This window comes from Egretta garzetta, unplaced genomic scaffold (assembly GCF_000687185.1).
Source record: "Egretta garzetta isolate BGI_Z169 unplaced genomic scaffold, ASM68718v1 scaffold287, whole genome shotgun sequence".
NCBI classification, from domain to species: Eukaryota; Metazoa; Chordata; class Aves; order Pelecaniformes; family Ardeidae; genus Egretta; species Egretta garzetta.
In genome coordinates, this window is record NW_009260435.1 from 6,375,318 (window position 1) to 6,401,600 (window position 26,283).

The 26,283-nt window shown below is 37.8% G+C and overlaps 1 protein-coding gene across 1 annotated transcript in view; it reads left to right on the forward strand.

Annotated features, from left to right (window-relative positions):
* TRPM1 (transient receptor potential cation channel subfamily M member 1) overlaps positions 1-26,283 on the forward strand; it is a 132,231-nt gene that overhangs the window by 81,229 nt on the left and 24,719 nt on the right. The window contains exons 2-13 of the mRNA XM_009643825.2: positions 4,589-4,668; positions 5,339-5,534; positions 6,753-6,966; positions 8,740-8,864; positions 9,535-9,706; positions 12,195-12,369; positions 14,412-14,535; positions 18,993-19,065; positions 19,906-20,006; positions 22,763-22,936; positions 23,987-24,121; positions 25,015-25,065. Of these exons, the coding sequence (XP_009642120.1) occupies positions 4,589-4,668; positions 5,339-5,534; positions 6,753-6,966; positions 8,740-8,864; positions 9,535-9,706; positions 12,195-12,369; positions 14,412-14,535; positions 18,993-19,065; positions 19,906-20,006; positions 22,763-22,936; positions 23,987-24,121; positions 25,015-25,065 (1,620 nt within the window). The remainder of the gene's footprint in view (positions 1-4,588; positions 4,669-5,338; positions 5,535-6,752; positions 6,967-8,739; positions 8,865-9,534; positions 9,707-12,194; positions 12,370-14,411; positions 14,536-18,992; positions 19,066-19,905; positions 20,007-22,762; positions 22,937-23,986; positions 24,122-25,014; positions 25,066-26,283) is intronic.

Here is a 26,283-nt window from a genome sequence, read left to right on the forward strand (position 1 = left end):
CTGCTGCTGCTATCCTGCAGAGGTATATGACAACTGAAATTCACAGCTTCTGGTGGCACAATGGCATGTAAGAGTTTGTAGTGTGACATTTCCAGTGTTTTTGCTCTCCTGTGTTGATTCCTACCCTGGATTTTCACCAGAGGTGCATTGTTCCAGAGCCCACCTGCTGCTCTGGCACGAAGCTGCAGTGAAACAGAGCTGCAGCTCTCTTTTCATACAGCCTGAAATTCAGTCCCGGTACTTGTTCATTGAACAGTTGGTTATATATGAAGTGAAATACATAAAAATTAATGTTAATTTAGCAGCAAACTGAAATTGTCTGTGTGTGGTGATGAGAGAAAATTTTCAGTTACTGTATGTCTGCAGCCCTAGATATGCATGTTTCTCAGCAAATAGTGTAGTTCAGTTGGTAGTCAGAGGACAGCTGGTCTTTGTACAACTAGTTCTTTTGTTTATTAATGGCTATATTAGAAAGGTGACTATATGCTTAGGGTCTTGATTTTGTTAACTCATGATTTACAAACCAAAACCACTGATTTCCATTCCTTTCTGCAGGAGGGATACCTACTTGCAATACTAAGAGAACTAACAAATCCATAAAGTGGAATAAAATAATACCAGTATAAATTAATACTGTTTCTTGGAAACACATTGATTTCTAGGCTAAAGACCCAGAATTAGCAGTGGTTTTGTTTTGGTTTTATCATAATTTAGGAGACCCGTTGTCAGTTTTCATAAAGGAGAACAAATATACCACTGAACATCTGAGATCTGTTTTTTCAAAATTAGATACCGATTCATACATTCAGGATTTGCAATAATAAGCAGGTTTGAACTTCACTACTTTCAACATGTTGGGATCTTGCTTTCTTTTGTGTTTGTTAGAGGTGAATGGAAAACATGCAGTGGGTTTTAGTGCCATAATCTTGCTGGTAGCAACTATTTGTCTGTCAGCCTAACGTTCCCACTGGCTGTTGGTCTAAAACTGTGGCTTTAAAGATTCATCCATTCCAAGACTGTTAAAAAGCACTTAGTTTTTTTGAACTCAAATAAACAGTATGCAGGCTTATATTTTTCCTCAAGAAACCAAATAAATTTCAATCCAGAGAGAGAAATGTACAGCATCTGTATCAAATAGGTGGGGAAAGTGCCCATTTTCTGACAGTGAATGTTTCTGCTCAAGTATTTGCACTGGATTATAATGAAGTTTGGTTAAGCAGATTAAATAGACAAAAGCAGTGAAACTTCAAAGGCTGACCAAATGTGCTGAGGTTTTATTTCCCCGATCTGTAATGCCTGCTTTTGCCTTCGTCTCATTAGCACAGAAAAATAAGCCAGTAGAGCATAATGTGTTGTCCAACTGTAGTGCCTACAATGACTGGTTTCTAGCAGGGTTTTTAGGTGTGAGTCTATAAGGTTTTTTTCAATGTAGCAGTAGATAACAGACCTCCTGTGAGAGGGGTTTTAAGAACGACTGCACAGCTGAGAGCTCAGCTGTATGGTAGAGCTCATTTTAGATACCAAGATGCAAAAGCTTCATTCCAAACACAGATATCAAGCCTGTGACTTAATCCAGTAGTTAACTAACTGTTTTTAGATGAAGCACACAAAGTAACAAAGGAAACTCTGTTCTTTGGTAAGCTACGAGGAATAAGGTAAAGCAGTACTCAGTGACATGGTGTAAAAATCCAAGCTGCTTTGGTATTTCTAGCTTTCATTTTCCAGTATTCTCTACAGAACAGCTAAATGTGCAGCATCTGCTACCATTTATATTTTGAAGTGTTTCCTGTACTGTGGGATTGATTTGGGCATTTGTGTCACTCAGTCAAGGAGTTATCAGAGACCACACAGAAGTCTAAAATTTTATTCAGGGGGGAAAATTGAATATGTTTTAAAGTATATAAAATAATAATAAAACCTAAATTAATTAAAAATTCATTAAAAATGAAAATACGTAATTTAAAAAGTAGCTAAATGACATAACTTCTGAAACAGATTCCTGTTAAGCTCATTTTATAACATTAAAGGTCATAAGCTAGTATGGTGTGTATAAACCCAAGTAGCAACACTGGACATAGTTGTAAAATAGCAGTGAATTTGGACACAGTGAATTTGGAATGTTACGGTTGGGCTCGATGATCTTAATGGGTCTTTTCCAGCCAATGGTTCTATGATTCTATGTCTGTCGTTTTGAATTAATTTTGAAAAACTAGTGTAATTCTAATCAAATAGACTATTTTTGGCTCCCTAACTATTTTGAACAGCCTTAATACCTGTGAATTAGCAAAATCTGGTTCTGAACAGGTAAATGGCATTTGTTTGATGTAACTACCCACCTCCACATACCACAGAGCCTCCTGGATCTCCTTGTCTTGAGTGGGTTTTTCTGTACTTTTCTAGAACTGCACCTCAATAACTAGACTCTGATGCTATAAGCCAATAGCATTTTCTGAGCTCTATTTCTAATAATGCTATTGCTAAAACTTGTCATCTTGTAAAAGCCTTGCCAGAAAGCATATAAAAACAAGCTTTGGGGGGAAAATATTTTGGGGAACAAGGGCTTTTTACATTCATTTGAAGAAGGAATGTGTGGAGTGGAGACAGGAAAGCTGATCAAGTCGCGTGGCCTTTAGATATTAAATTTAATACTCTCTTCCTTCTAAATTTGCTACATAATCAAGCTCTTTATGCTAAAGGCCTGAAATATATGCCTTGTCATTCAGGAAGCAAGGAACATCATAAGCTGCATGAAGTTTTGTGTAACGACTTCTTAACTTTTGCTCGCTCTGTGGTGCTATGAGCTTCCGAAGAACTTTTAAAATGAAATTATGTGGTTCTGCCTTAGTAAATCAGTAGGTATATTAGGGTGGAGAATAGAAGTGTGGGATCTCCAAGACCACTGACTGTCATGGCATTCTCGCTCAGAGGCACCTGAAAGAGGCAAACATTTATGTACTTGGACGGGTTCTGGACAGCTTTTTCATGAAGTAGAAGCTTGGGTTTGCAACTTATTTGCAATTATTTGCAATGAGGGAATTTCAAGTAGTCTCCTATTACTTCAGACATGATGGAGGAAACAAAGGCGGCAGACAGGAACTAACAAGTCAACAAAGAAAGAAACTTCAGAGACAGCTCTTGCCTCACACAAGAAAAAGAGATGAACGACCACACCCTCTATGCATCATGCTATAGACTGTGCAGCACGTAAGGGACTAGTCCAGTCTCGAAGCTATTACCAGACAGGCTGACAGCATTCATCCGACAGAAATCTGCAGCTGACATTCTTAAGTCAGGAAATCAGCAAGGTTTTTAGTTCTTTGTCTACGAAAGGCCCATTTGAGGGGCGGGGTGGTGGTGGGGTGGGGTGGTGGGGGTTTTTTTTAAGGCACCCTGGAAGTTCTCTTGTAATTTTTAGCTTTTGTCTGCAAAAATTTCATTTCACTTCCACAGAGGAAACTAAAGCAAAACATAAACATTTGCTTGCTACTTGAAAAATGAATTAAGATGCAAGTCCCTAATTCAAACTCAGAAGAAGCAGCTTTCATCAGCAAGGCAAAGTCATCGGTATCATGGAATAGTGAGTGTTTTGTAACGTTTTTCATTCTTTTAAAATTAAAAGGCTGCTTTTGAGTTTGCTTTTTAAATTCACCACTAAATGTTGGTTTATTATTGTAATCCTGATGATACTTTGCCTTGTTGATTGTTGCAGGGACAGAGAAGGCCGGGGGTCTGCAAGTAAGCAATTATGGGAAACTGTCCTGCAGCTATTTCTGAACTCATGCATTTGAGTGTTTCCAAACTCAACTGGACTATGCTTCTGCAACAGACTTTTTAACCACATTGTGCAGATCTATGATTTTTTTCTAGCTTGTCCATACATCCAAAATGGCTGTGAACTTGGTCTAATTTCTGGTTTGCAAACACAGTATAATAGGCCAACACAATTTTATTTTGTCTTTAAGGTTGTTTTCCTCCTACTGTTTCACAGATATGCCATGCCTGAAGAGTTTGTACTTTTTCTGTCAAATGTCCTTTCAATTTAAAGAATGTCTCCTTGTAAGGCACATCTTATTAAGAGGAAGATGCCTTAGGAATTGGAACTTGATTTGCAACAGGAAAAAGTGATTTTGAGAAGATTGTTAATCCAACAGGGAAAGGTTTTTTGGAAACAATTTCTACATACAAAGAAGAATACTGAAGTATTATCTGGAGTAAATACCGTTAAACTGTTTATGTCACAATTTATGCTGTTTTTCTGTACTACTTTGAGTCCATTTGCTGTGTACTAAAATCGGAAGAAGCAGCTCCATTTTTTTTTTTGTAGACCTTCAGATAAACACTGTAACTTCAAGACCAGCATCTTTGCACATAAAGGTTTTCACACACATTCGAGGTTTGAATTTTATCCAAGTCATGGGCAATTCACGTCACTTGCTTCATGAGTAGATGTATCTGGTGTTTAAAAGTGATTTAACAAATTTGATGCTTGTTTTTGAAAGCAGAAGCTGAAAATAGAAGGCAAATGTTACTGTATCGGCCACACACAAATATTTCAATATGTTTCTCCTTATTTTTTCTCCCTTTTCAGGGTCAAAAGGCTTGGATAGAGAAGACCTTTTCAAAAAGAGAATGCATATATGTAATTGCCAACAGCAAAGACATTAGCAGGTAACATTTTTGTAACATTTTTGTTACATTTTTGTTTTGGCCAACAGAAGAGGTTAATACTGAAGAAACTGGACTTGATTTGGATTTAGGCATGTGAAACTGAGACCCAGTTGGCTCACTGCTCTTAAAGGGAGGTGGCAGGGGAACAAAAGTGCAAGACATGCTTCACTCAAATCTCTACAGAGGCATGGGACATGTAATACAGAGATGATAAGGCTGGGCAGCAGGAGAGGCAGTGAGTTAGTTCCTAGCTTTGCAAACCAGAGCATAAGTTCACACTGAATTCTGAAAGCAAGGATGCAACAGCGTGCACTGTGAAGCAAGTGGTACCATTTTTCACAGTTGGCATGACAGTAACAATACTGTACAGGGGGACTGAAATTCTTAGTCCAAATATTAATATTACTGGTGTTGCATGGGTTAGCTAAATTGTGATCTGTCTTGTTTGGATAACATAATAGTTTATGTCACATGCTAGCCATCATCAATTGTGGCATACTTGCATATGCAAATACAACAGATAGGACCTAGAAGAGGTGTTTCTATGATTCATGTAGAGTAAGGCATGATCAGTTGAAAATCTAATTTCTGATTTATTCTTTTTTTTTTATTATTGCCATCCAATATTTAAGATTCTGTAATCAAAGTCACTTCAAATTTTAACTTACAGGTGCTGCTGTGGCCAGCTCATTAATCAACATATTCCACCTCCTCCAAGTATAGCAGCTAATAAAAATGGAGAAGAAACAAAGCAAGGGGAAGCTCAGCCAGAGAAATGGTCCATCAGTAAACACACACAAACATACCCAACTGATGCCTATGGAAACCTTGAGTTCCAGGGAGGAGGACATTCAAATAAGGCCATGGTAAGGAACATAGGATACTCTAAGGCATTCACCTGGTATGCTAGCTTAATAGATACATGTCAGGATTCCAGCTCACTCAGTGCATAATCCATTGAAATCAAAGGTCTCTCTGCTCTCTCAGAAAGGTGTGGACAAGGTGCTAAAAAAGAGGAAGAGAGAGAAAAGGCAGAGAAAAAAAATACCTACTTAGGTAGCACATTTTAATGTCTTGGTGAAACAGCTTCATTGAAGGTACTGTCAGTAAATAACAGCTAAGGAGTCAGCTGCATGTATTGATGCTGAAGATTCCACCTGTTTGTATTAGATTTGTGGGCCAAATAACCCAGCATGGATAGAGGTCGTTTTCCTCAAGTTTGAAGTCTAATAAAAATAGAAATTAATCTTGCCTTCCTGAAAGATGGAGGGCTGACCAAGCTGGAAAATGGACTGTTGAGTTTTCTTAGCAGTAGAAGTAACAGCAAGTCAAGCTTCTGAAAAAAATCTTTCTGTTTTGCTTCTCTTCTGAACAAATCCAAACCTAGATTTGTTTCTCTGCCCGTTTACTTTCTTATCTCTGTGCTGAGACTGCCACTCAAGACCAATCACACTGAAAAAACTCCCAAAATGTATGGGAGAGGTTGGTGGGTTTTGTTAGTGGTGGTTTGTTTTTAAAGCAGAAATAAATATGAGTTTATTTCATAGTTTTCTTTGATAGAGTAGTAGTTTGAAAAGAAATCACAATGGTGGAACTAAACTGAGAAGAATGCAAATAAATGCTTTGGAGGCAGAAATATGTACATCAGCAGTGAATGGGATAAAATGTAATCTAAACCTTCTATTTATTATGAAGGTCATTACTTCTCTTTGGCAGTCAAACCAGAGGTTTTAGGAACAGTACAAGACACCTTCCAGTCATTTTAAATAGGTGGCTTCCAACAATGCAGATTTGTGATATGAGGTTAGGATCACTTGATTGCAGTCAGTTTTGCAGGTGAAGAGAGGAAAATGGTGCTTTTAAAATTCATTAAGTGAATGGTAAATTCTCAATAGCAAAGTGAAAGCTTTCAACCTGTTTTTTCTAATCATAAGCAGAAGAGAAATTTAATAATGTGTTGCTTAAAAATTGTGAAACACTTTCTTCAAGATGGAAGGCTTAATATAACCATTCTTTGCTCAGTCAATAGACAATTTACAATAGACAATAGATGGAGTAATAATATTACACATTGCTCTCTGCAGTATATTCGTGTGTCGTATGACACTAAACCAGATTCTCTGCTACATCTCATGGTGAAAGACTGGCAACTGGAACTGCCCAAACTCTTAATCTCTGTCCATGGAGGCCTGCAGAACTTTGAAATGCAACCTAAATTAAAGCAAGTATTTGGAAAAGGTCTGATAAAGGCTGCCATGACCACAGGAGCTTGGATTTTCACTGGAGGTGTTAGTACAGGTAAGCAATTGCAAGCACTTTTAGTTTACTTAAGAATGCAGTGATGTTCATTCACTAATCTTTCCCACAGGCAGAGTTAAGTCTACATGAATGAGTCATTATCCACTAGACCAAAAAAGGAGCATTGTAATCATTTGTGTTAATCTCCTACCCAGCCCAGACCGTAAGATTTTCCTGGGTCAATATCGATTTGCATTATTCAGTGTTTCCCCTGAGAAATATTTTCATCCTTAGTTTCAGTAGCAAGGAATCTACTGGTAGTTATAATACTTTTTTTTTCAGTGGTTGGTTATTTCTTGTAGTTAAGAAATCTTTTACTCCAAATTTCAATAGCTTTAGCTTCTTGCTGGTTTTTTGTACAAAGATCTTTCTGTTCTTAAAAGTATATTTCCTGAGCATGTTTTCATACACAGCACTTTTGTGAAACTGCACTAAGTTCCATAAAACTCTCGTGCTAAGCATGTTTTCCAGTCCTTCAGTCATTATCACACCTTTCCTTTGAACTTGCTGTAGTTTTATAGCAGCCTGCCTGAATTTTGGATGCTGCAATTTTTGAGACAGTGCTTCATGAAGCTTTTAATCCCTGAAGTAAAACAGCCTTTCTGTTTCCATTTGACACTTCCCTGTCCGTGCAGCCAAGGACTGAGCTAGGCTTTAGGTTGTGTGATCTCTCCGAGAGTTAGTGATCAATTGATAATCATCGTTAAATACCATGTCCTTGAGTCACTGTCTCCGTGGGATCACCCACCACCATGCGTGCACATGCTCTGTCTTGTAATTATACAAGGTATTTGTTCTTAAATGAACTCTTAGCGCTCTTGAAACACAAACCTGAAATCCATTGTAAAAGTCTCTACTTGAAGACATTGCAATCTCCTGTTTGCATTTTCCTCTAGTCTTCTGGCCACCTGAAACAGTTTTCTGTTTCTGTGTTTCCTTTTTGGCCATATCTAAACCATCAGTTGTACAGCAAGTCCACATAACTCCACCAGGAGGTTTTTGGCACTGTTCCTGGATTCTGTCCAAAAAATGGTGCCTGAGATGATGTCCAAAATTTGAAAGACGTGTTGAAAAATAGCTGTTTTGATGATCGCCTATATATTGTTATATTTTGAGACCAATCAGTTTCCGATTCATGTCATTTATGTTAATATCAATTCTGAGCAATCTTCAAAAAACAATCAGATGCAAACTTTCATTATAATATTTCTATAACAGTATCTTTATTTAGCTGAAATAAATCTTTATATCCAGTTATTTCTCAGAAAACTGTAAGATAAGAATTAATTCCTTTGACATTTGTTCTACAACAAAGGTCTAATGTCTTTAAGGGAAGGTGATGATTGCTATTCAGAATCATTTTTAAGTGGATAAATATTTCTTAGATAAACTACAGGGCTGAGGTTTTTTGATTGCTCAGACCCCAGTGATAGCATTCCATATGTGTTTAGTATTGTGTACAATGAATATTATAATTTCAGACAATGGTACATATTACACTGTGGCAAGTTAAGTAACTGGGTAAGTCTTTCAAATACTTCATTGAATTCAGAACGAGGATGTGAAAAGGCAATAGGATTTACACGCAACTGTTAGAAAGTAAAAGCATGGGTTTATGTACATTGAGCATTCTATTGTAAAGTAGACATTACCAGTTTAGTAGTGAAACCAATCCAGAAAAGCAGGTAGCTCTGTGAGAGACAAGAAGAAAATTCTATGGTTTAATGATCTCTCAAAAGTGTCAAGAATGAATTAAATTAATTGTACCTATAGGTGTCATTCGTCATGTGGGAGATGCCTTGAAAGATCATTCTTCCAAATCCAGAGGACGAATATGTGCCATAGGAATTGCACCATGGGGCATTGTAGAAAACAAGGAAGATCTGATAGGAAGAGATGTAAGTCTTTAAGGAAACTCCTGTGTAATTAGCAATGTCAGCTGTTCATCTTTTTGGAGTACTAATATTTTCACAGTTTCTAAAGCATGCCTAAGAGCTGAAATTGAAGTTTCTTGAAGAAAGCTGTTGTTTAAATATTTGTCTTGTTGTCATATATGACCTCAAAGTAAATATGGAGCTAGTGAGTTTTTCCATTGCTTTCAATGGTAGAGACCTCCCTGTGGTGACAGAGTTTTAGGTCCTAACTTCAGTGCGGCATGCTGAGACTTCCATAAATCATGTATGGGCCTTTAGGTGTACAAGACTGGCATTTGTTGTAGATGAGTACTCTGCAGTGGCATATTAATTACTAGGAAGTCCAAATGAGAATGTATTTTCTAATGCAGTAAGAGGATTATGTAACACAGTGTGTGATCAAGTAGAGTACATTAATGAGCTTAGGGGAACACACAGGAGAGTGCACAAATGTGACTGTCATCCTCCAAAGAAAACACTGCTGTGAAGAGTTCAAGTTTTGAATGTAAAAGCACACTCCATTTTTAATTTTCCCCTATTTTTGGTTATAAAGGTCTGGATGATTTAAGGCTTGTGCTTCTGCTGGGTGGTGTGGGAGATTTTCACATTTAGTTTTTTGTTCTAATCTAGGTGCATCTATCCTTTTGACACACAGGTAACACGGGTTTATCAAACAATGTCAAACCCTCTAAGCAAGCTCTCTGTGCTCAACAGTTCCCATACCCACTTCATTCTGGCAGACAATGGTACGCTAGGTAAATATGGAGCTGAAGTAAAGTTACGACGTCAGTTGGAAAAACACATTTCCCTCCAGAAAATTAACACACGTAAGTACAGTGGGGCAAACTGTAAACATAATATCTTAAAGGAAGGGAGAGAAGAAGGGCTTGAAATACTTTGAGGTATTGAAATCAAATACTTCTTGCAGCTCTTTCTAGCAGGAATTTGATCAGGACTGTGACTGAACTAGAACGTATGCTGTCTGATAAGTCATGAAAGAGCCCACGTCTAACAGCATGGAAAACCCAGAAAGGCAAAGATTGCATAAAGGGAGGAAGAAAAATGAGAAATAATAGCAAGGAGAAGCTTCAAAGCAGTAAGAATTTAAGGAAAGGGGAAATGTAAAGAAGCACATCTAGCTAGAATTCATAAGCATCAGTAAATGCACAGAATGAGGTGATTTTGTACAGTTCCTGTTTACAGGAATCCTGTGCAATCTGATTCCAAATGTTCATACGAACATTTTATTTTCTCTTTTATATGAATTTGTTTCATTTGAAATATCACACTCAAAATTCTTTGATCTTCCAGATAAACTCAGCTGGGATTTTGATTTTTAATTAAGCCATTATCAAGATAATTTCACATCAGTTCTTTTATCTTTAGAGTTTTGTGCAGTTTTAAAATTCCTGCCAGTTGTTACAGCCTCTCTAAAACAACTTTCTAGAATTCTTTTTGTAATTGCTTAGAAATTTTAAAAGACATTTTTTCATTAACATTTTTATAGAAAAAATGTATTTCTTTAAAGATTAAATAAATCTTTAAAAATTAGTAGCTGCGGGTTTTCAGCAACTTTAAAACAAAAACAAAAACAAAAAACCCACCACAACAACCTAATTAAAAATGGTCCAAAACCAGTTAATAGTCTTTGAATCTACACTCAGTTAAGAGCTACTGGAGAATAGACATCAATTCTACCGATTGCCTTTGACACCTTACAGATGCAGTTGTAACATCCCCATATAAATAAGAAAAAACAAACATTCAGAATGACATTTGCATTTAACTCTACACAAGTTCATAATAGGGCTTAAGTTCTCTTATAAGTAGAGCAGAAAAATGAAGTAGAGTGGCAGGTAAAGCCGGATAGGCACAGTTAGGGATCAGCCACAAAATACCGAAACATTCTGGGAAGTCTTTACTGCTTTTTGCCTATGGTAAGCTTAAGAAACTGAACTCACCAAAATGATGCCCCTTGCCTTTGAGTGTGGAGACGGTGTCATGCACTGTTTCCGACAGACATTAGAAATAGCTAATGCTAGCTATGCTTTTTTCATCTTTGTCTTCTGCAGAAGTGCTGGGAGAGTTGTAACATTGTGAAAGGGATTACTGGCTTGGAAGATAAGGAAGTGAGGGCCTAGAAGCAAGATGTTATGTATCATTTCTTTTAATACCACTGGGGCTGGGGATATTGTTACTGATATAAGTAGTATTTGGTGATTTTTGTCATGAGAAGGGTGAAGCTGGGAATACATGTAGGAATTAAGCGTTGTATGAAGAGCTGCAGTACACCTACTAGTAACAACATACGGGGAGTTGTTTTGTTTCTTTTTAATCACTTCAAGCACAGGCATCTCTTCTGGAAATCTCGGCAGGAATCACTAAGGATTTCATGGACACACAGGCCGGCCCATGCTCTGTGACTCGTCCTTATTCAGAGCTGGGGTATACTGAGAGGAGGATGTCAGGAAGCTTCTGCTGTTACTGTGCATGGTGTTCCTGTTCTTCAGAGAGGAGTGAAGGTTGAAAATATGAACTCTCTCATACGTTCTCAGCTGTACAAAAAAGTGCATCTTCTTTATAAAGTGCTGGTCATTTTATAGATTAAGAACTGAATTCAAATGTCTATAATAGTGGGATTAGTCAGCCGTCAGATAATGTTTTGCCTTTCATTTCCCCAAGTAACTTGTGACCAAGGCTACTGAGACCATGTGACCTGTGGGCTTCCCTTTGTCATCCTATGCCTGGAGATCACAGTGAGGCAGGGACAGCAAAGGGATGCTCAGCTGTCGTCTCTTCCATCGGCCAGCCATTTCAGTCTCATGATAAAGACACTAATTTCATATCTTTTATCTTAGGAGAAAGCATAGGTATATGTCACCTTACTGAAGACTTCCTGTAGGTAACCAATGAAGAGTTAAAGCATCAAAGACACAGTAGCTGGGAGCCATCCAAGTAACAGTGAAACTAATGAAGTAATAGGAGAATCATGTTAACTGTTTTATCTGTACATGGTGTCTGTTGAAAAAGATTACAAATAGTTCACCAACAGTGAGTGAATAAATTATCAGTCTGGAGCTGGTGCAAAAGCAAGAGCAGAGAGACGTTTTGCTCTTTTCTTTTTGGGGTCATGAAACAGCATATGGACATTTTTCCTGGTATTGGCAATTAAATAGCCATCATTTTTCCTAACTGCTCTGGTTTGAAGTGATGCGGTGACACAGAAATCGCGTCCACTCATGATGTCTCAACCTCTTAAACTAAGTTTCAATGACACTTCTTTTTTTTTTGCTTCTGTTCTTCTGGTTTTTGCAGGGCTGGGGCAAGGTGTTCCTGTAGTTGGGCTCATAGTGGAAGGGGGTCCCAATGTGATCTCCATTGTCTTAGAGTGTCTACGAGAAGAACCCCCTCTCCCTGTCGTGATATGTGATGGTAGTGGACGAGCATCGGATATTCTGTCATTTGCACACAAGTATTCAGAAGAGGGAGGGTAAGATTTTTGAGATCTTCACCAAAGCTGTCTTGCTTGGGAGGACAATGTAGGACTATATGCCTTGCTTTCATTAAATCATCATAAAAAATACCTCAGTGACAAAATGCTACTGACAGTGGCATTCTGCTGTCAGTCAACTTTTGTTGCCTGTTTGACCTTAGCCCTCGCGTTAATGAGTAGAAATTGTTACCACTTGGAATGTATCTGATGGTCCTTAGAAATAAGCTTTCTCTCAGTGCAGCACACCATCGTGCAAGCTCCATCAAAGTTTGCTGCATTATACTTGGTGCTGGGTTGAGCGTGTTAGAAGTAAGGAACAAGTGGTTCCCAAGAATTACTTTTTCCCAGGCCAGGGCTGGGTTAACTACAATTTTGCGAAATTTGTACTGCCTGATTCTAGTGTGTTGTGTGAATGAGCTTTATTCTTCAAGAGCACCAAACCAACTGAAAAAATATTGGGCTTTCTTCCATTCTCTTGCTATTTTTTGCATCTGTGATGGTTCTTCAGGGCAGTGCTTCCTGATGTCATCAACAGAGTGGAGGATATTGTCTGGAGCATTCTGCTCCACAGTCCTCCTGTCCATTGCCCAAATGAATCTGTAAAAGTCACTTAAGGTTGGTTGTCTGCCCCTTTGGTTGATAGAAAGTAGATATTTTAAGAAGATTTAAAGAAGATACAAAGCCTATGCTAGCAGCATAAAGCTCACCTGCTCTGCAGAGTAAAAGATCTGTCCTGACAAATACTCCAAGCAGAAGAAGAGAATTGCATTTTTAATTTAAAGTATTGCTTCTCCCAGTCAAGTTACATACATTCCCCATTGTCATTGTTAATGTCAGGGTTTTATATTTAGTAGCCAGATTCAGGCAAAAACCTAGTATATTGTCTTGATTTGGGTATGGCACACACGTCTTGCACTTCCTTGACTGAAGCTGAAGTTTAGCTTGGATTAAGCATTAAGCAGACAACTAGTATTGTCAAGCAGTGCAGACATTGTTTGCTGAATTGGGAGAGCAGCTCTGATGCTGGATTTTTTTGTGTGTTTACACATAGTACATACTTAATCCTACCAACAGTATTTATGATTCAGCAACTTTCTTTTCCTTCCCATCAACCAAGCCTCCTTAGCTTAGATAAAACTTTCCTCTATTTTTTTTCCCTCTCTTACCCATTCATCCCTCATATCAGCTCATAGGTAATTGAAAGAGCTTATGAGAATCAGTCTGTCTGAGATCTGCTCACCACATGACTTTTCCTCCCAGTGCAGTGTCCAGTTTTCCTCTCCAATAATTATGATGAGATAAATGTGTTCATCTGGTAAGGCAGGTCTGTAATGAGAATTTTTTGTCAGCCCTGCTGTCTAAAAGAATCAGTTTCTCACGGTGAACTTTGAATTTCACTGCACTTCTCAGGCTCAGTTGTCTCACTGGTTTGAATGCCTACTGGCAATGTTTGCCATCATCTGAAAATACATGTGTTTTATTGGGGAATGGATGAAGATTGAAGGGCTCTGTTTCAGATTGCTTTGAGAGATCAAACATTTCTGACCTTTCTAGAATGCTTTTGATCTAATTTCTGTAATCATCTTTTGGTTGGTTGTTTCTCAGTTCATTATTATGAGTTTTCAGATATACTAGCAATTTAAATCCTCTGTTTAAGAGGACAACCAAGATGACCTATTGGTAGTGTGAAATATTTTTCACACTTCTTAACAAAAGTATATCTATAATATATAACAGGAGTAAGAGCTACCTGCATTACATTCCAGGGTGAAACAATAGTTCAAGTTCCCTGCCAGTTTTTAAATCAACGCTGAGGTACTGAGATGCATAAGAGCCAGTTTGGGTATGAATTTCCTGATTACTGTTAAATCTTCATTAAGTCCTTACCTGTATTGAATGCAAAGATGCTGTGTGTTTTCATTTATTTTCAAAATGAAGTCATTGCACTGGTGGATGAAAAATTGTTTCTCAAACAGCAGGCCTTCTGAATATATATTAATTCTGGCAATGTCTTCTTTTATGTTTCATTTTTCATTTAGGATAATAAGTGAATCCCTTAGGGACCAGCTTCTAGTTACCATCCAGAAAACCTTTAACTACAACAGGAATCAAGCTCATCAGCTGTTCATCATTCTTATGGAGTGCATGAAAAAAAAAGAACTTGTAAGTGTCCTAAAAGTATTTCACAAAGATAATTTCTGTGACCAAACTTCATAAAGTACTTTCGAGTACCATTCTCCCCTGGTTACAGTTTAACCTTTCCCCCCCCCCCCCAGAAACGGATTTTGTCTTTTGGAAGGCCTCCAAAACCAATTTCAGATTCTTCTCCTGTGTAAGTTGATAGGAGCCTTTCAACAGACTTCTGCAAGGCAGACTAAGACACTGAGATAAATGCACTAAAACCAGGATCAACTGCGGAAAGTAGAGGAACGGTAATTGGAGAAAGGGTTCCTAGGAGCAATAAGCATTCAAAGTACATCAGCACAGTTTTGGTGTTCTGATAGTTACTTTTTAACAGCTTTTCATTCCAGTAAAATTTAGGTCTTTCAAAAGAAATTGAAACATGTGAGTGTTCTTGAAGATCCCAGCTTTGCTTGATCCTGGCTTGTTGTAGGCCTGTTCTATGTACTGTCAGGTTCCTGCCTGTCTGCCATATCACAGCTGCACAAAAAAGTGTGGTCAGGAAAAGAAAATCTTTAACGTTCACATCTGTCATCTGTGAACAGTGTCTTGAAATTGTATTCACTGTGCCTGTGCCTTTGCAGTCAAAGTGAATCTTCAAGTGTTTTCCTTTGATTGTCTTAGTGATTTTTTTTTTTTTTAAATATGACCTCTCCCTTGAACCCTGGTATAATTCCATTTCAATCTTTCATGCAAATCTTAGGCAGTTGTTTTAATAGCAGATGAAGTCTGATGGATTTTTTTTTGTGTTTTTCTTAATTACAGCTGGAACTGGTATGGCTAATATTTTTCTTTTTTGCTAAAGTTCCATATTTCTGTTAGATAGAAACAAGAGAGTACTACCATAGCCTTCTCCTCAGACTGTGCGTAAGGAATCAGATAACCAAACCGCTGTTGAATTTAAGCATGAAACGTGGGGCAGTTGCATTCTTCAGGATGCCTAATAGAATCACTTAAGGAAGTGACACTTATAACAGGAGCGGCTATAAAGAAACTATTTATATGACAGATGAAACTTTTTCACGTGAGGCTGAGACAAGAGGGTATTTTTTCTAAGTTTTTAGAAAAATGGTGTTTCATGCTCCCTTAAACCTAAGTATTTTCCTTACACAGAGCCCACGCTTTCTGTCTTTGGTCAACTTGGAGACAAACTCTTAACTCTGGTCTTCCCAAGTTTAATACTGTCTCCAATAGATGATGTGAAACTTTTTTCTTAAAATTTTAAATAAACAGTAAACAGAATGTAGCATTCCTTACAGTTCTTGCTCTTTTTGGTATTTGGTGTTCTTTCGATTTCCATACGTAATTGTTTAGTTGTTCGATGAGAAATAATAAATCCTGCTCTGGTACCCAGGGAAGTATGATGGAAGCGGGCAAAAAAGTCTTGTCCCTGGAGTATTTGCTTGTTACTTGACATGGCAATACTGCATGTAGAAGCTGCCAGTGTTTGCATTTCCAGTCTTGGATTTGGAGCAAAGAAAATTAATACAATGTAATTTTTAGTTATCTGAGCCTAAATCCTGACATATTTGCTTCAGAATTGGTGCAGTGATTTAGTCCGAGTATTGAGGTCAGGTGCATTGTTGTGAAAAAGGGGGAGCAGCCCCAATATGTTACTTGTGTAAGTGCCATTGATTCTTAAGTAACAGCTTTTGTGCAAGTAAGATCTGAATCAAATTGTCTAAAATTTGACTTTATTTACACACAGAGATCACAGAACAGGAACAGTCCCATCATTTTTTTGCTAGAGCCATCACCACCGTGCACAGGCATGCTTCTGTTTCCATCTTTCTGTTGTCTGGTTTCATATTGACTTGATATTATTAGTGAGTGAAGGGCTAACACAAGAAAGATACCACTTGATCCCCACTTAGAGTAATAGGATACAGAGCTGAATTCAGCACAATGGTATTAATCATAATGCAGAGAAACTTCCTCAAATCTGTACATCAAGCTTTGTGCTAGTCCTCTTTTTATACAAGCGGCTCCCAATGATCAAAGTACCAATCAAGGCATTATTTTTGCATTACTCTTGAGCAATTAAACACTGGAAATGTGGAGATTACTGTTATCAGATTAGAATTATCCCTAATGTTCTAGTCAAGGAACAAAGAGAAGCGTGAAAAACCTCCAGAAATCCAGTTCACCATATCCACTGAATGAACTCTGATTCTCTGAGATGTCCTGTTCTACTTTTCAACACTCTGTAAGTCTCACATCGGTAGAAAGGTGGCTAGCAAAGAATTTGGAACATAAAGGAAGTTTACATTATGGAGAATTTTAATGATGTTTGCTATTTTTTCTTTCTCCTGCTTTGGAAAGATGGACACTAAAATTGGTTTTGAAATTTTTCAAATGTTAAGTAAAATTATTTCTTAAAGTATAATGCCAACTGTATTGTTATATATTCTCTGCCATAGACATACCCTTAGGAGCCTAGGCTCTCACAGGTAAAGATCATACAAAATATTCAGTGAATGTAGGGGATTTTGGCTGAGTCAAGGAACACATGAAAAAACATGATCAGTGTCTCTCAGGATTGATCTACAAAGCCATTCTCGATGCCTTTCAGGAAGGTGTCCTATGATAATTGAAATGACATAGGATTGGGATGGGAATCTGTGTCAAGCAATTGCCAGGTGGTTTGCAGACTTTCCACCAGTTTCATATTCTCCACACTCTCCAAAAAGATGGCCTTTTTGCAGAGATTATGCTGGGCATTGGCTCATGCCTCTGGTTTTTCTTTATAATGTTGATCTCAGCTGCCAAGGAAGTGCTTGCTTATATATCCATACATTTCAAGGTAACAACTAAATACTTAAATGCCAACAAGTAGTTTTCTGCCCCCTATGTAGTATCATAGAAGTCTCTTCTCCTAATTGTGTTTCCCTTCTTCCTCCATTCTCTCCAATGTTTTTTTCTCTAAGGTTTGATGCTGAATTCCCTTTAGTGTGGGAGGGATTTCTGCAAGAAGAGAAGGTCCATTTTCGTTTTATCTCTGTTCCTTGATTTTTGATCAGATTTAGATACTACTTAGTTCTTGGATTCATAAAAGCCAGATTATGCAATTTTGAATTATTTTTAGCAGCATACATTTAAATACCTTTGCCAGAATTAAATTCTCTAAGGATTAATCTAGCTGCAAATGCCACTTGGAACAAAATATGACAAATGCTCTATTTTCTAGTAATGCAGCTCTGTACTGCAATCAAATAGACACCCATCTATGCTTTTTTCTTACAAGCATTCAGAAGTGTTACTAGCATGCCCAGCTGATTATATAAAAGGGCTCAAAATGTGAAGTCTTTAGATTGTCTGGGTAATGTAAATGTACTGTTCATATATTTACATTTGTATGGTGCCAAGATTAGTTCCATACATACACCTTCATCAGGAGTCAAGATGGTAATAAGCATGACTAAGATAAACTAACTGTAAGGGAGTCAGCCTTCCTAGAATAATTGATTGAGAAAAGAGAGCCCACAGCCCTCTTAGTCAAATTGCTTTGAATTTAAAATGCGCATCAGTGCAAGCCTGATTTACTCAGCAAATTCAGACACTGACCGTGCAGCCTAAGCAGGCTTATCATTTGCATTTGTTGGTAATTTTGTCTGCTTTCTTGTTAATTAATAGAATTTTTTCTTTTGTTCTTGTCTCCTCTAATGTCATGTATCTTTACCTTCAAAATCTATTCTGTTGAGAAAATTGCTATTCCCAGTACTTAATGCCAGCATCTGCTGTGAAGAGTTGCTTTTGGAAAATGAAGAATTTATTATTTTTTGTCTGCATTCACTATTAACTTAATTAACACAGACTATTAGGTTATTCTGCTTTTGAATTATTAATCTTTTAATATGTAGTTCAATGGCTAAGCTTTATACAAATTACTGTTTTTAAAATCAGTGAATTGTAATGGACTCAACTAAGCAAATGTGACTAGAAAGAATTGCTTTTCTGTACTAGTTGATTCTGCTTTTTTGGTTGTCAGTACGTAGCATAACCTCCAACTAAAAAAATGAGGGTTATCATCAGTAAAATCAATGCTATGATAGTTATCTCGGTTAACCAGGATCTCTATTTTTTAGCTGGCATTTCCATTACTACTGTGAAGTAACAGAACTGTTAGAAAACAATCAGTTTGGCATGGCAGTTTTGTCAGCACTTTTCAAAATTCATAGGTTTGGTGAAGAATTTTTAAGAAGTTTGTCATGTTTACCAATGCAGGTATATTTTAGGATAACTTTATTGAAAGAATTTAATTAAGTACTTTTGTGAAAATTAAATTTCAAAGAAAAATTTAGTGGAACTGTAGTTTTTGAAAAATTAGTTATTAGAAAATAACAAAGCTTCACCATTCTGCTCTTTCTTCTATCTACATGTTTAGTCTCTCTCTTTTATGTGTTGCAATTTTGTGTGTTTGGTTTTATGCTATCCTTTAGATTACTGTCTTCCGCATGGGGTCTGAAGGGCAACAGGACATTGAGATGTCTATCTTAACTGCTCTCCTCAAAGGTGAGTTTTGCAAGCAATTAGAAAGGATGCACAAATTGATCCTAAGAAGATGGCCCTATACACTGTCTGAGGCTCACTCTTAATGTTTAAGTCTTTGATGTATTCACTTCAATTCTAACAAGTAACCTGAACATGCTTGGCTTAAGGTTCAGATTCACTTGAAGCATAAAATCTAGATTGAAAGTTTTGTGTGGCTTTCCTCACCTGAAAGCCTGGGACGGGAATGCTGCAACAGCTATACTTCTGATATTTCCACACATTTCATTGCAGTTGTAGCATACATTAATAAAGTTAATGGGAAGATAAAAAAGACTGTGGATTTTTCCAGATCTCAGATTGTGTACTTTAAGCCTTAAGGCAAAATTTAGGATCAGTCCCATTTTATTTGGAGTTTGTTATGTTTGCTGAAACAACTGTTTTCTGTCTGCAGGTGTGTAGTAGTTGATATGGGCTCAATATGGGGTCACTGGAGTCTGCAAAGCTAAGAAATAGAGAGGAATTACTATACTCATATCTACAGCATCAGCCAGAGGAGCTGAGAGGAGGAGTCTTCCTAGAACAGTTAAATGTCCATCTTTAGCATCCGAATATAAAGTCAATTTGGGAGCTTTAAGGAAAAAAAGGGAGAAAATCTGGTTAATTCTTTTGAAATTAGGAATATGGTTAAATGGAAGATGATACATCAAATTGATTTGATGAATCCACTGCTTTGTGGTAGAACTATTCTAACGGTAGTATGATATTGCTGTTTTCTAGTTCTTGGAGAAGCGAATTACAGAAGGTTGTCCAATCTTGTTTCATCATGCATGAAATACTAAACATCTGTGTGTTTCTCTTTAGGTACCAATGCATCTGCTCCAGACCAGCTCAGCTTGGCTTTGGCCTGGAATCGTGTAGACATTGCACGCAGCCAAATCTTTGTCTTCGGACACCATTGGCCAGTAAGACAAAGTTTTCCTAGTTGTATTGTTTGTTAACAATTTAAACTAAGTGGTGGTGGAATATTCACACCTTGGATCTTGTTGGCAGAAGAAACAGTATTGAATTCTGTTTCATGCTGAACTGATGTAGGATATCTCATTACTTAAGGATGACCTATTTGTTTTGAAATTTCCTTGTACTGTTATTTGCAAATGTCTAGGAATAATTTAAACTGTGTGAAAGAAAGAAAATGTATTTCATGTCAAGAAGAAAAATAACCTTAAATGAAGATTCCTTATGGGATTTGAAAGGAAAAAAAAAAAAAAAGGATTTATTGGAAACAAGCCTTACATACAGCTGGACAACAGCCTGGTCACACCCAGTGAACTTCTGTGATGCACTAGCATTGCCTAGGCTTCTGACTGTCTGTGTCATTGACGTGTGCTAGCAGTCGGCAGGGTCCCCAGCTACCTATTAAAGTATGGGGCAAGGAAATTCACGGAGCTGCTTAGAAGGAGTTGTGTTGCTCACTTCATTAACAGCTGTGAAAATCTCTATTTGGATTAATGGAGCAAAATCCTGATGACCAGAAGAAACCATTGCAGAAAAGAGGCCACTGGCAGGCAGAGCTGTGACAAGTTAACTAAGCAGCAGATCTTCAGTAAAGCTCTAGGTCCTCAAATTGGATTTTCTTTCTCAAATCATTGGAGTTTGATGCTGCACTAGTTAAAGTCAATGGTGAAACGTTACAATACCTTTGTTCATCTGTGTAACTAAAATCCTCTGTTTAAGCCACTTCATGTCTCACTGTATCAATGCTTTTTGCTTTACTATGTGAACCACCTGGTGTTGTATTACTATAAAACATCATGAGGAGACCAGCCTAAAAGAGGCAGTAAGAATGAAGTGCAAGAATTTTTTTCTTTTAATTACTTGTCTTCCCTGAAACTATGCAATAAAATCACACTCAAAGGAACACTATTAATGTGCATGCTATACATAATGGTGAGATTTATTTCATTTGGAAGCCCTTATAATTAAATTTAAACAAATGTTGCTGCATATGCTGTTTTATTCCTTCACTTACAGTAATGTGATGTTTCCAATATTCAGGGTTCATTAAAATTATTATACAGAGGGGATTTAATCATCCTAAAGATGATGAACTTTTATTACTGTAAAACATTTATTTGGATGGAATGTTCTGATCTCCATATTATTGTGGTTAGATCCAGAAGTACCACCTAGCAACTGAAGCCAGTTACTGCTTTGGCCTATGTAATGCTCACATTCTGTAACAAGTTGTGGAAACAGTATCAGCTGTTGCGATTCACTGTCTTTCAAATTCATAAAGGTTGCTTTCAGACTAACCTGTGCTGCAAGTTGGCAGTTGCAGTTTTTTCCAGACTTAAGAATGGATTCATGGTAGCTAGGCAGAGGAGATTTTTTTAAGACTAAGAAAACCACATAAAACAAGCCTTTTTAAAGGCTTGGTTCTGTAGTTCTCTGTGCAGAGCACAGATAGTTGTAATCGAGTTTACATGTTCATGGAGGTTATGTAACCTAAGCATTAGCTGGAGCAGGGTAAGCCTCCAAATCACAGGCAAGTAGCATCAAGATATTTGCATGTGTGCCTGCCTGTCTTGGTAGAGAGTTTGGAAAGGGGAAGGATGTTGCAAAGAGTAAATGTGTCTGAAGAGGTATTAACAGAAATGCTGTCTGCAGAATGTAAATGAACAAGTTAGTGGCTCTCTTTCTTCTCCTTTCTGCCTCTGCAGTATGGGTGCTATTTGGCATCATGCAGCATTCTTGTTAAGCTCTTTCTGTTCAGCTCCTTATCCTTCTTGTTGCTATTTATTTTGACAACTACTGCTTTCACTGAGAGCAAAGAAACGGAGGTGTCCCTGTGCTGGTTTAGGCTCAGGTAGAGTTAATTTTCTCCGTAGTATCTGGGATGGGGCTATGTTTTGGATTTGTGCTGAAGATCGTGTTGCTAACACAGGGATGTTTCTGTTCCTGCTGAGTCAAGGCCTTTTCTGCTCCTCACACCACCCCACCAGTGAGTAGGCTGGGGGACACAAGAAGCTGGGAGGGGGAACAGCTGGGACAGCTGACCCCAACTGACCCAAGGGATATCCCACACCATGTGACGTCATGCTCAGCATATAAATCTGGGGGAAGAAGAAGGAAGGGGGGGCCGTTCAGAGTGATGGCATTTGTCTTCCACTGTGATGGAGCCCTGCTTTCTTGGAGATGGCTGAACACCTGCCTGCCCATGGGAAGTAGGGAATGAATGCCTTGTTTTCCTTTGCTTGCGTGTGCGGCACTTGCTTTACCTATTAAACTGTCTTTATCTCAGCCCATGAGTGTTCTCACTTTTACTGTTCTGATTCTCTTCCCCATCCCACGGGGGGAAATGAGAGAGTGGCTCCATGGGGCTTAGTTGCCAGCTGGGATTAAACCATGACAGTCACAAAATTGAGTAGTGTCTCTTCCCAGTCCTCTCACACTGATTTTCTTTTGTAAGATAAATCCTCCAGTCTACCTACTTCACTACTTTTGACTTTCAGTGTTATTGACTACATTACCAGCTTTAAAAAAGTGTAAAGCTGTAGCTATGCAAAAAGGTCCTTATACTTAAGGAAATTATAATTTTTAGTTGACTACATGTGAGAAGTGGTGACTGGGGAGTGAGTCCAATAAGAGTGTATTCAATGAAATAGTCACTGTATGATCAATTAGATTTCTAATACTTCTAATGCATTATTAAATACAGCCTTTAGGAAGCCTTACAGCTCCTGATGGTACAGCTCCTGAGAAGGAAAAGAAATCTCCGGCAGCTCAGACTAAAGCAGCCAGAGGGAAAGGAAAAGGGAAGAAAAAGGGAGGAAAAGGAAAAGAAGAGCCAGAAGAAGAAACAGACCCAAGAAAGCTTGAACTCCTGAATTGGGTGAGATGAAAGTTATTTGTATTAAAACTGTTGAAGAATTCTTTTTTTTTTTTTCATCCTGGGGGGACAAAGAGAGAAGAAAAATACACATTTTCATTCTATAGAATGCTCATTTGCACATTCTCACAAGATCAACAGTAGATTCTGCAGGGCTGCTGTTCAGTCTTTGAGCCAGGAAATCCTCTCTCATTCCATGTGCACCACGTGCAGCCATATCACAACAGTACAAGTCAATGCTTAAGTGCTGCATCTTCTTTCCTGCACTTGTCAGAAGGAAGTAAGAACACCAGTGAACATCATCATCCTTCCTTGTACATGTTATTTATTCAGTGAAGGCAGTTTAAACATCACTATTTCAAAGTGCTTCATTTTCCAGTTGCAATAGGTGAGATTGTTCTGTTGTGTGGATTAAAAGTTCATGTGTCAAGGAGATTGCTGCTCAAGGGATTTTCCCCTCTCCTACTGTGTTCTAACCCCTTGGACCATATTAAGAGAAGATCCATTAGGCTTCCTGATCAAAGGCAAAACTAAGCTGGTGAAGGAAGAGGAAGTGCTTCTTCCCAAATTATTTGAGTCTTTCAACATTTTATGTTCCCTTTTCTCTGTGATGTAGCAGTTTGAGTGGATGATACATATGCAAGTTATCAGGGTAACTTATGTCAATCTCCTCTTAAACATATACAGTGAGGTTTTTTTAAATTTTAACTTGTTCCTGTCATGTTGAACAAGTAAATCTCCTTTTCACATACTGTGTCAAGCATGGTATGCTTGGTTTAGTTAAAAACACTAAACAAAATGACTGAAAGCTACAGTTGTTTGCTAAAGGTTCCTTTCACTGCTCTCCTCTCGCCCAAGACCTCATGGTAAAACTCTACCATTTGTATTGACTGGCACACAGGTAAAATGTCATTTTCTAAATTCCTTTTCACTTACAGATTAATCAACATATTTGGGAACTTGAGAATATCCTAAGTAATGAAAATGTTTGTGGTTATTGGCCAGCCAACTCTTCTGTGCTCATGTGATCTCATTCTCCATTCTGCAATTCAGGTGAATTCCCTGGAGCAGGCTATGCTGGATGCACTGGTTCTGGATCGAGTGGACTTTGTGAAACTCCTTATTGAGAACGGAGTGAACATGCAGCACTTCCTCACTATTCCTCGACTGGAAGAACTTTATAATACCGTGAGTGAGCAGAAATAATAAAATGCCCCATAATATCTTTGCTACTGTATTTAACAGGGGCAGCCTTTTTCATCTTCTCCTTCTGAAATATGGTTATTTTTCTAAAAAGCTCTGAACCCTGACAATACACAGATGTTGAATAGCAGTAAAGGAGCCATTGCTACTAATAAGCCTACAGCAGCTTTCAGAAGCTATTGCAGTTTGTTATGTAAATATAGTGATGTATTTAAAATGCACATTCAGAACACTTAATGTAGGTAGTAAAAATGTAATACTAGCAGTAGTGGTCATTTATGTTTAATTCTAATTGCTTTTCATGTATGTATACTTCAATATTATTAAAATAAGCCTGTAAATTTGGCAAAGTACTTACATAGCAACTTTTATTCTTAGTACATTGCAGACGTGAGTATTGTTTTTCCTTGTGGCCCAGCAAAGCAAAATGTGTTTCCCAAAATCGTAGAATGTCATGATCTTTTATTCAAATTCTCCTCAACCCAACCCACAGCTAATTCATCAGGAACATAACTATTCAACTATTTCTAGACTGTTTTTCTTCCCATCATTTAAGTGGCAGCATTCATACAACACACAACCTCAGTCTAATCCTCCAGTCCCTTTATGGCTCCTGCAGCAAGTACAAGTTCAAACAATACCACAAACTGCTGTCACTTGGATCACTGCATAAAGGGTTATAAGAAAGGGATTACACAGCTATTGACAGAAATGTGTTTGTCGTTGTAGCCCAGCTCCTTCTTTTCACCTCTGCAGAGTGTGATGGTACGTGGTTGCCTAAAGTTCTGCTTACAGTACCAGATCACTAGTTACATTTGTGTTTGCAAAAAAACTGAAGAATTGAAGTTCTAACGGACCATCAATGATTTTTGTTTCAGAGATTGGGTCCACCAAATACGCTGCATTTGCTAGTCAGAGATGTGAAAAAGGTAAGCTTAACTAACAGTAGCATTACATTTGCATGAATGCATTAACCATGTGAGTCAACAGTAAAAGCAAGCATAGCATGGGGCAAAGAAGACATTTTAAATTAGATGGTAGCTGTTGAGAAAAGGAAAGTTAAATTACTTCTTGTGAAAACCAGTGGTGTCAGTCTAAGTTGGGTGTGGCTATACTGCACTGCTAGTAATTTAAAAACAAGGGACAGGAAAACTAAGATCCTAGTGGTGTAATACATCATTTGAGATTTAGGTTGATACTGTTTCTTCTCTACCAGAAGCTCCCAGTGCAGCATGTCAAAGGAGGAGTGGAAGCAAATCCTGTTAGGTTAACTGGAAGCCCCATGCGCAAGCACAGAATTTGCTCCCTTTTGTTTGTTTCCTTGTGTGTTTTTTTAATTACTTTTCTCCTCATCAGTCTTACTTTTACATGGGAGAAAATCTGTTCTGTTTCCCAGTGCTGCAAGTCCTAAATTTGTTACTCATTTGTTTCCATTACATGTAAATTCATTCATTGTATGTGGATAGGGTCATTGTATTCCTTTTTGCAAGAAAAAATCCCGTTTATTCCTGGGAGGTTTAGATGTGAGAATTACACAGTGCTGGGTTAATGTATATTTCATATTGATCTGCTTCGTAGTTTAACACTTTTCTCATCCAGTGTTTGTCTTTTTGAGTGTTACTAATGCTCTTCTGTATTCTGCTTTCTGTCTGTCTCTCCTTTTCATTGCATTTTCATGGCTCATTCATTCAGCGGCAGTCTCGGGGATTCGGTTGGGTTAACATGGAGGTGATGTTGTTTGCTTAGGATATAGCTGTTTCATCTAGCAACTGCTCAGTGGTGCTGTGGAATCAGTTGTTGTAGGATGTAGCTTGAATAATGAAGCACAGTTTTCAGCTCGTGGTTCTAGTAGAGTCAATACCACTATCCAGTTTTTAAGCATAACAGTGGAAATAATAGTCTGCCTTTTTCTTTGATTCTGGGCTGCGCAGTAATCTAAAACATGTTTTACATTGTAGTCTTAACGCTGTGGATAATATTATGATGAAATATAATTTCCATAAAATGTAAAGTATGCCTGATATTCACCATGAAATTTATTCATGCTTTTACACTGGATTAATGATAATCAGTACAAATTTATTTAATTTCATCAATATAGCCTGCGCAAACAGCTCAGGCCGGTATGGACATTGACATATTGTACA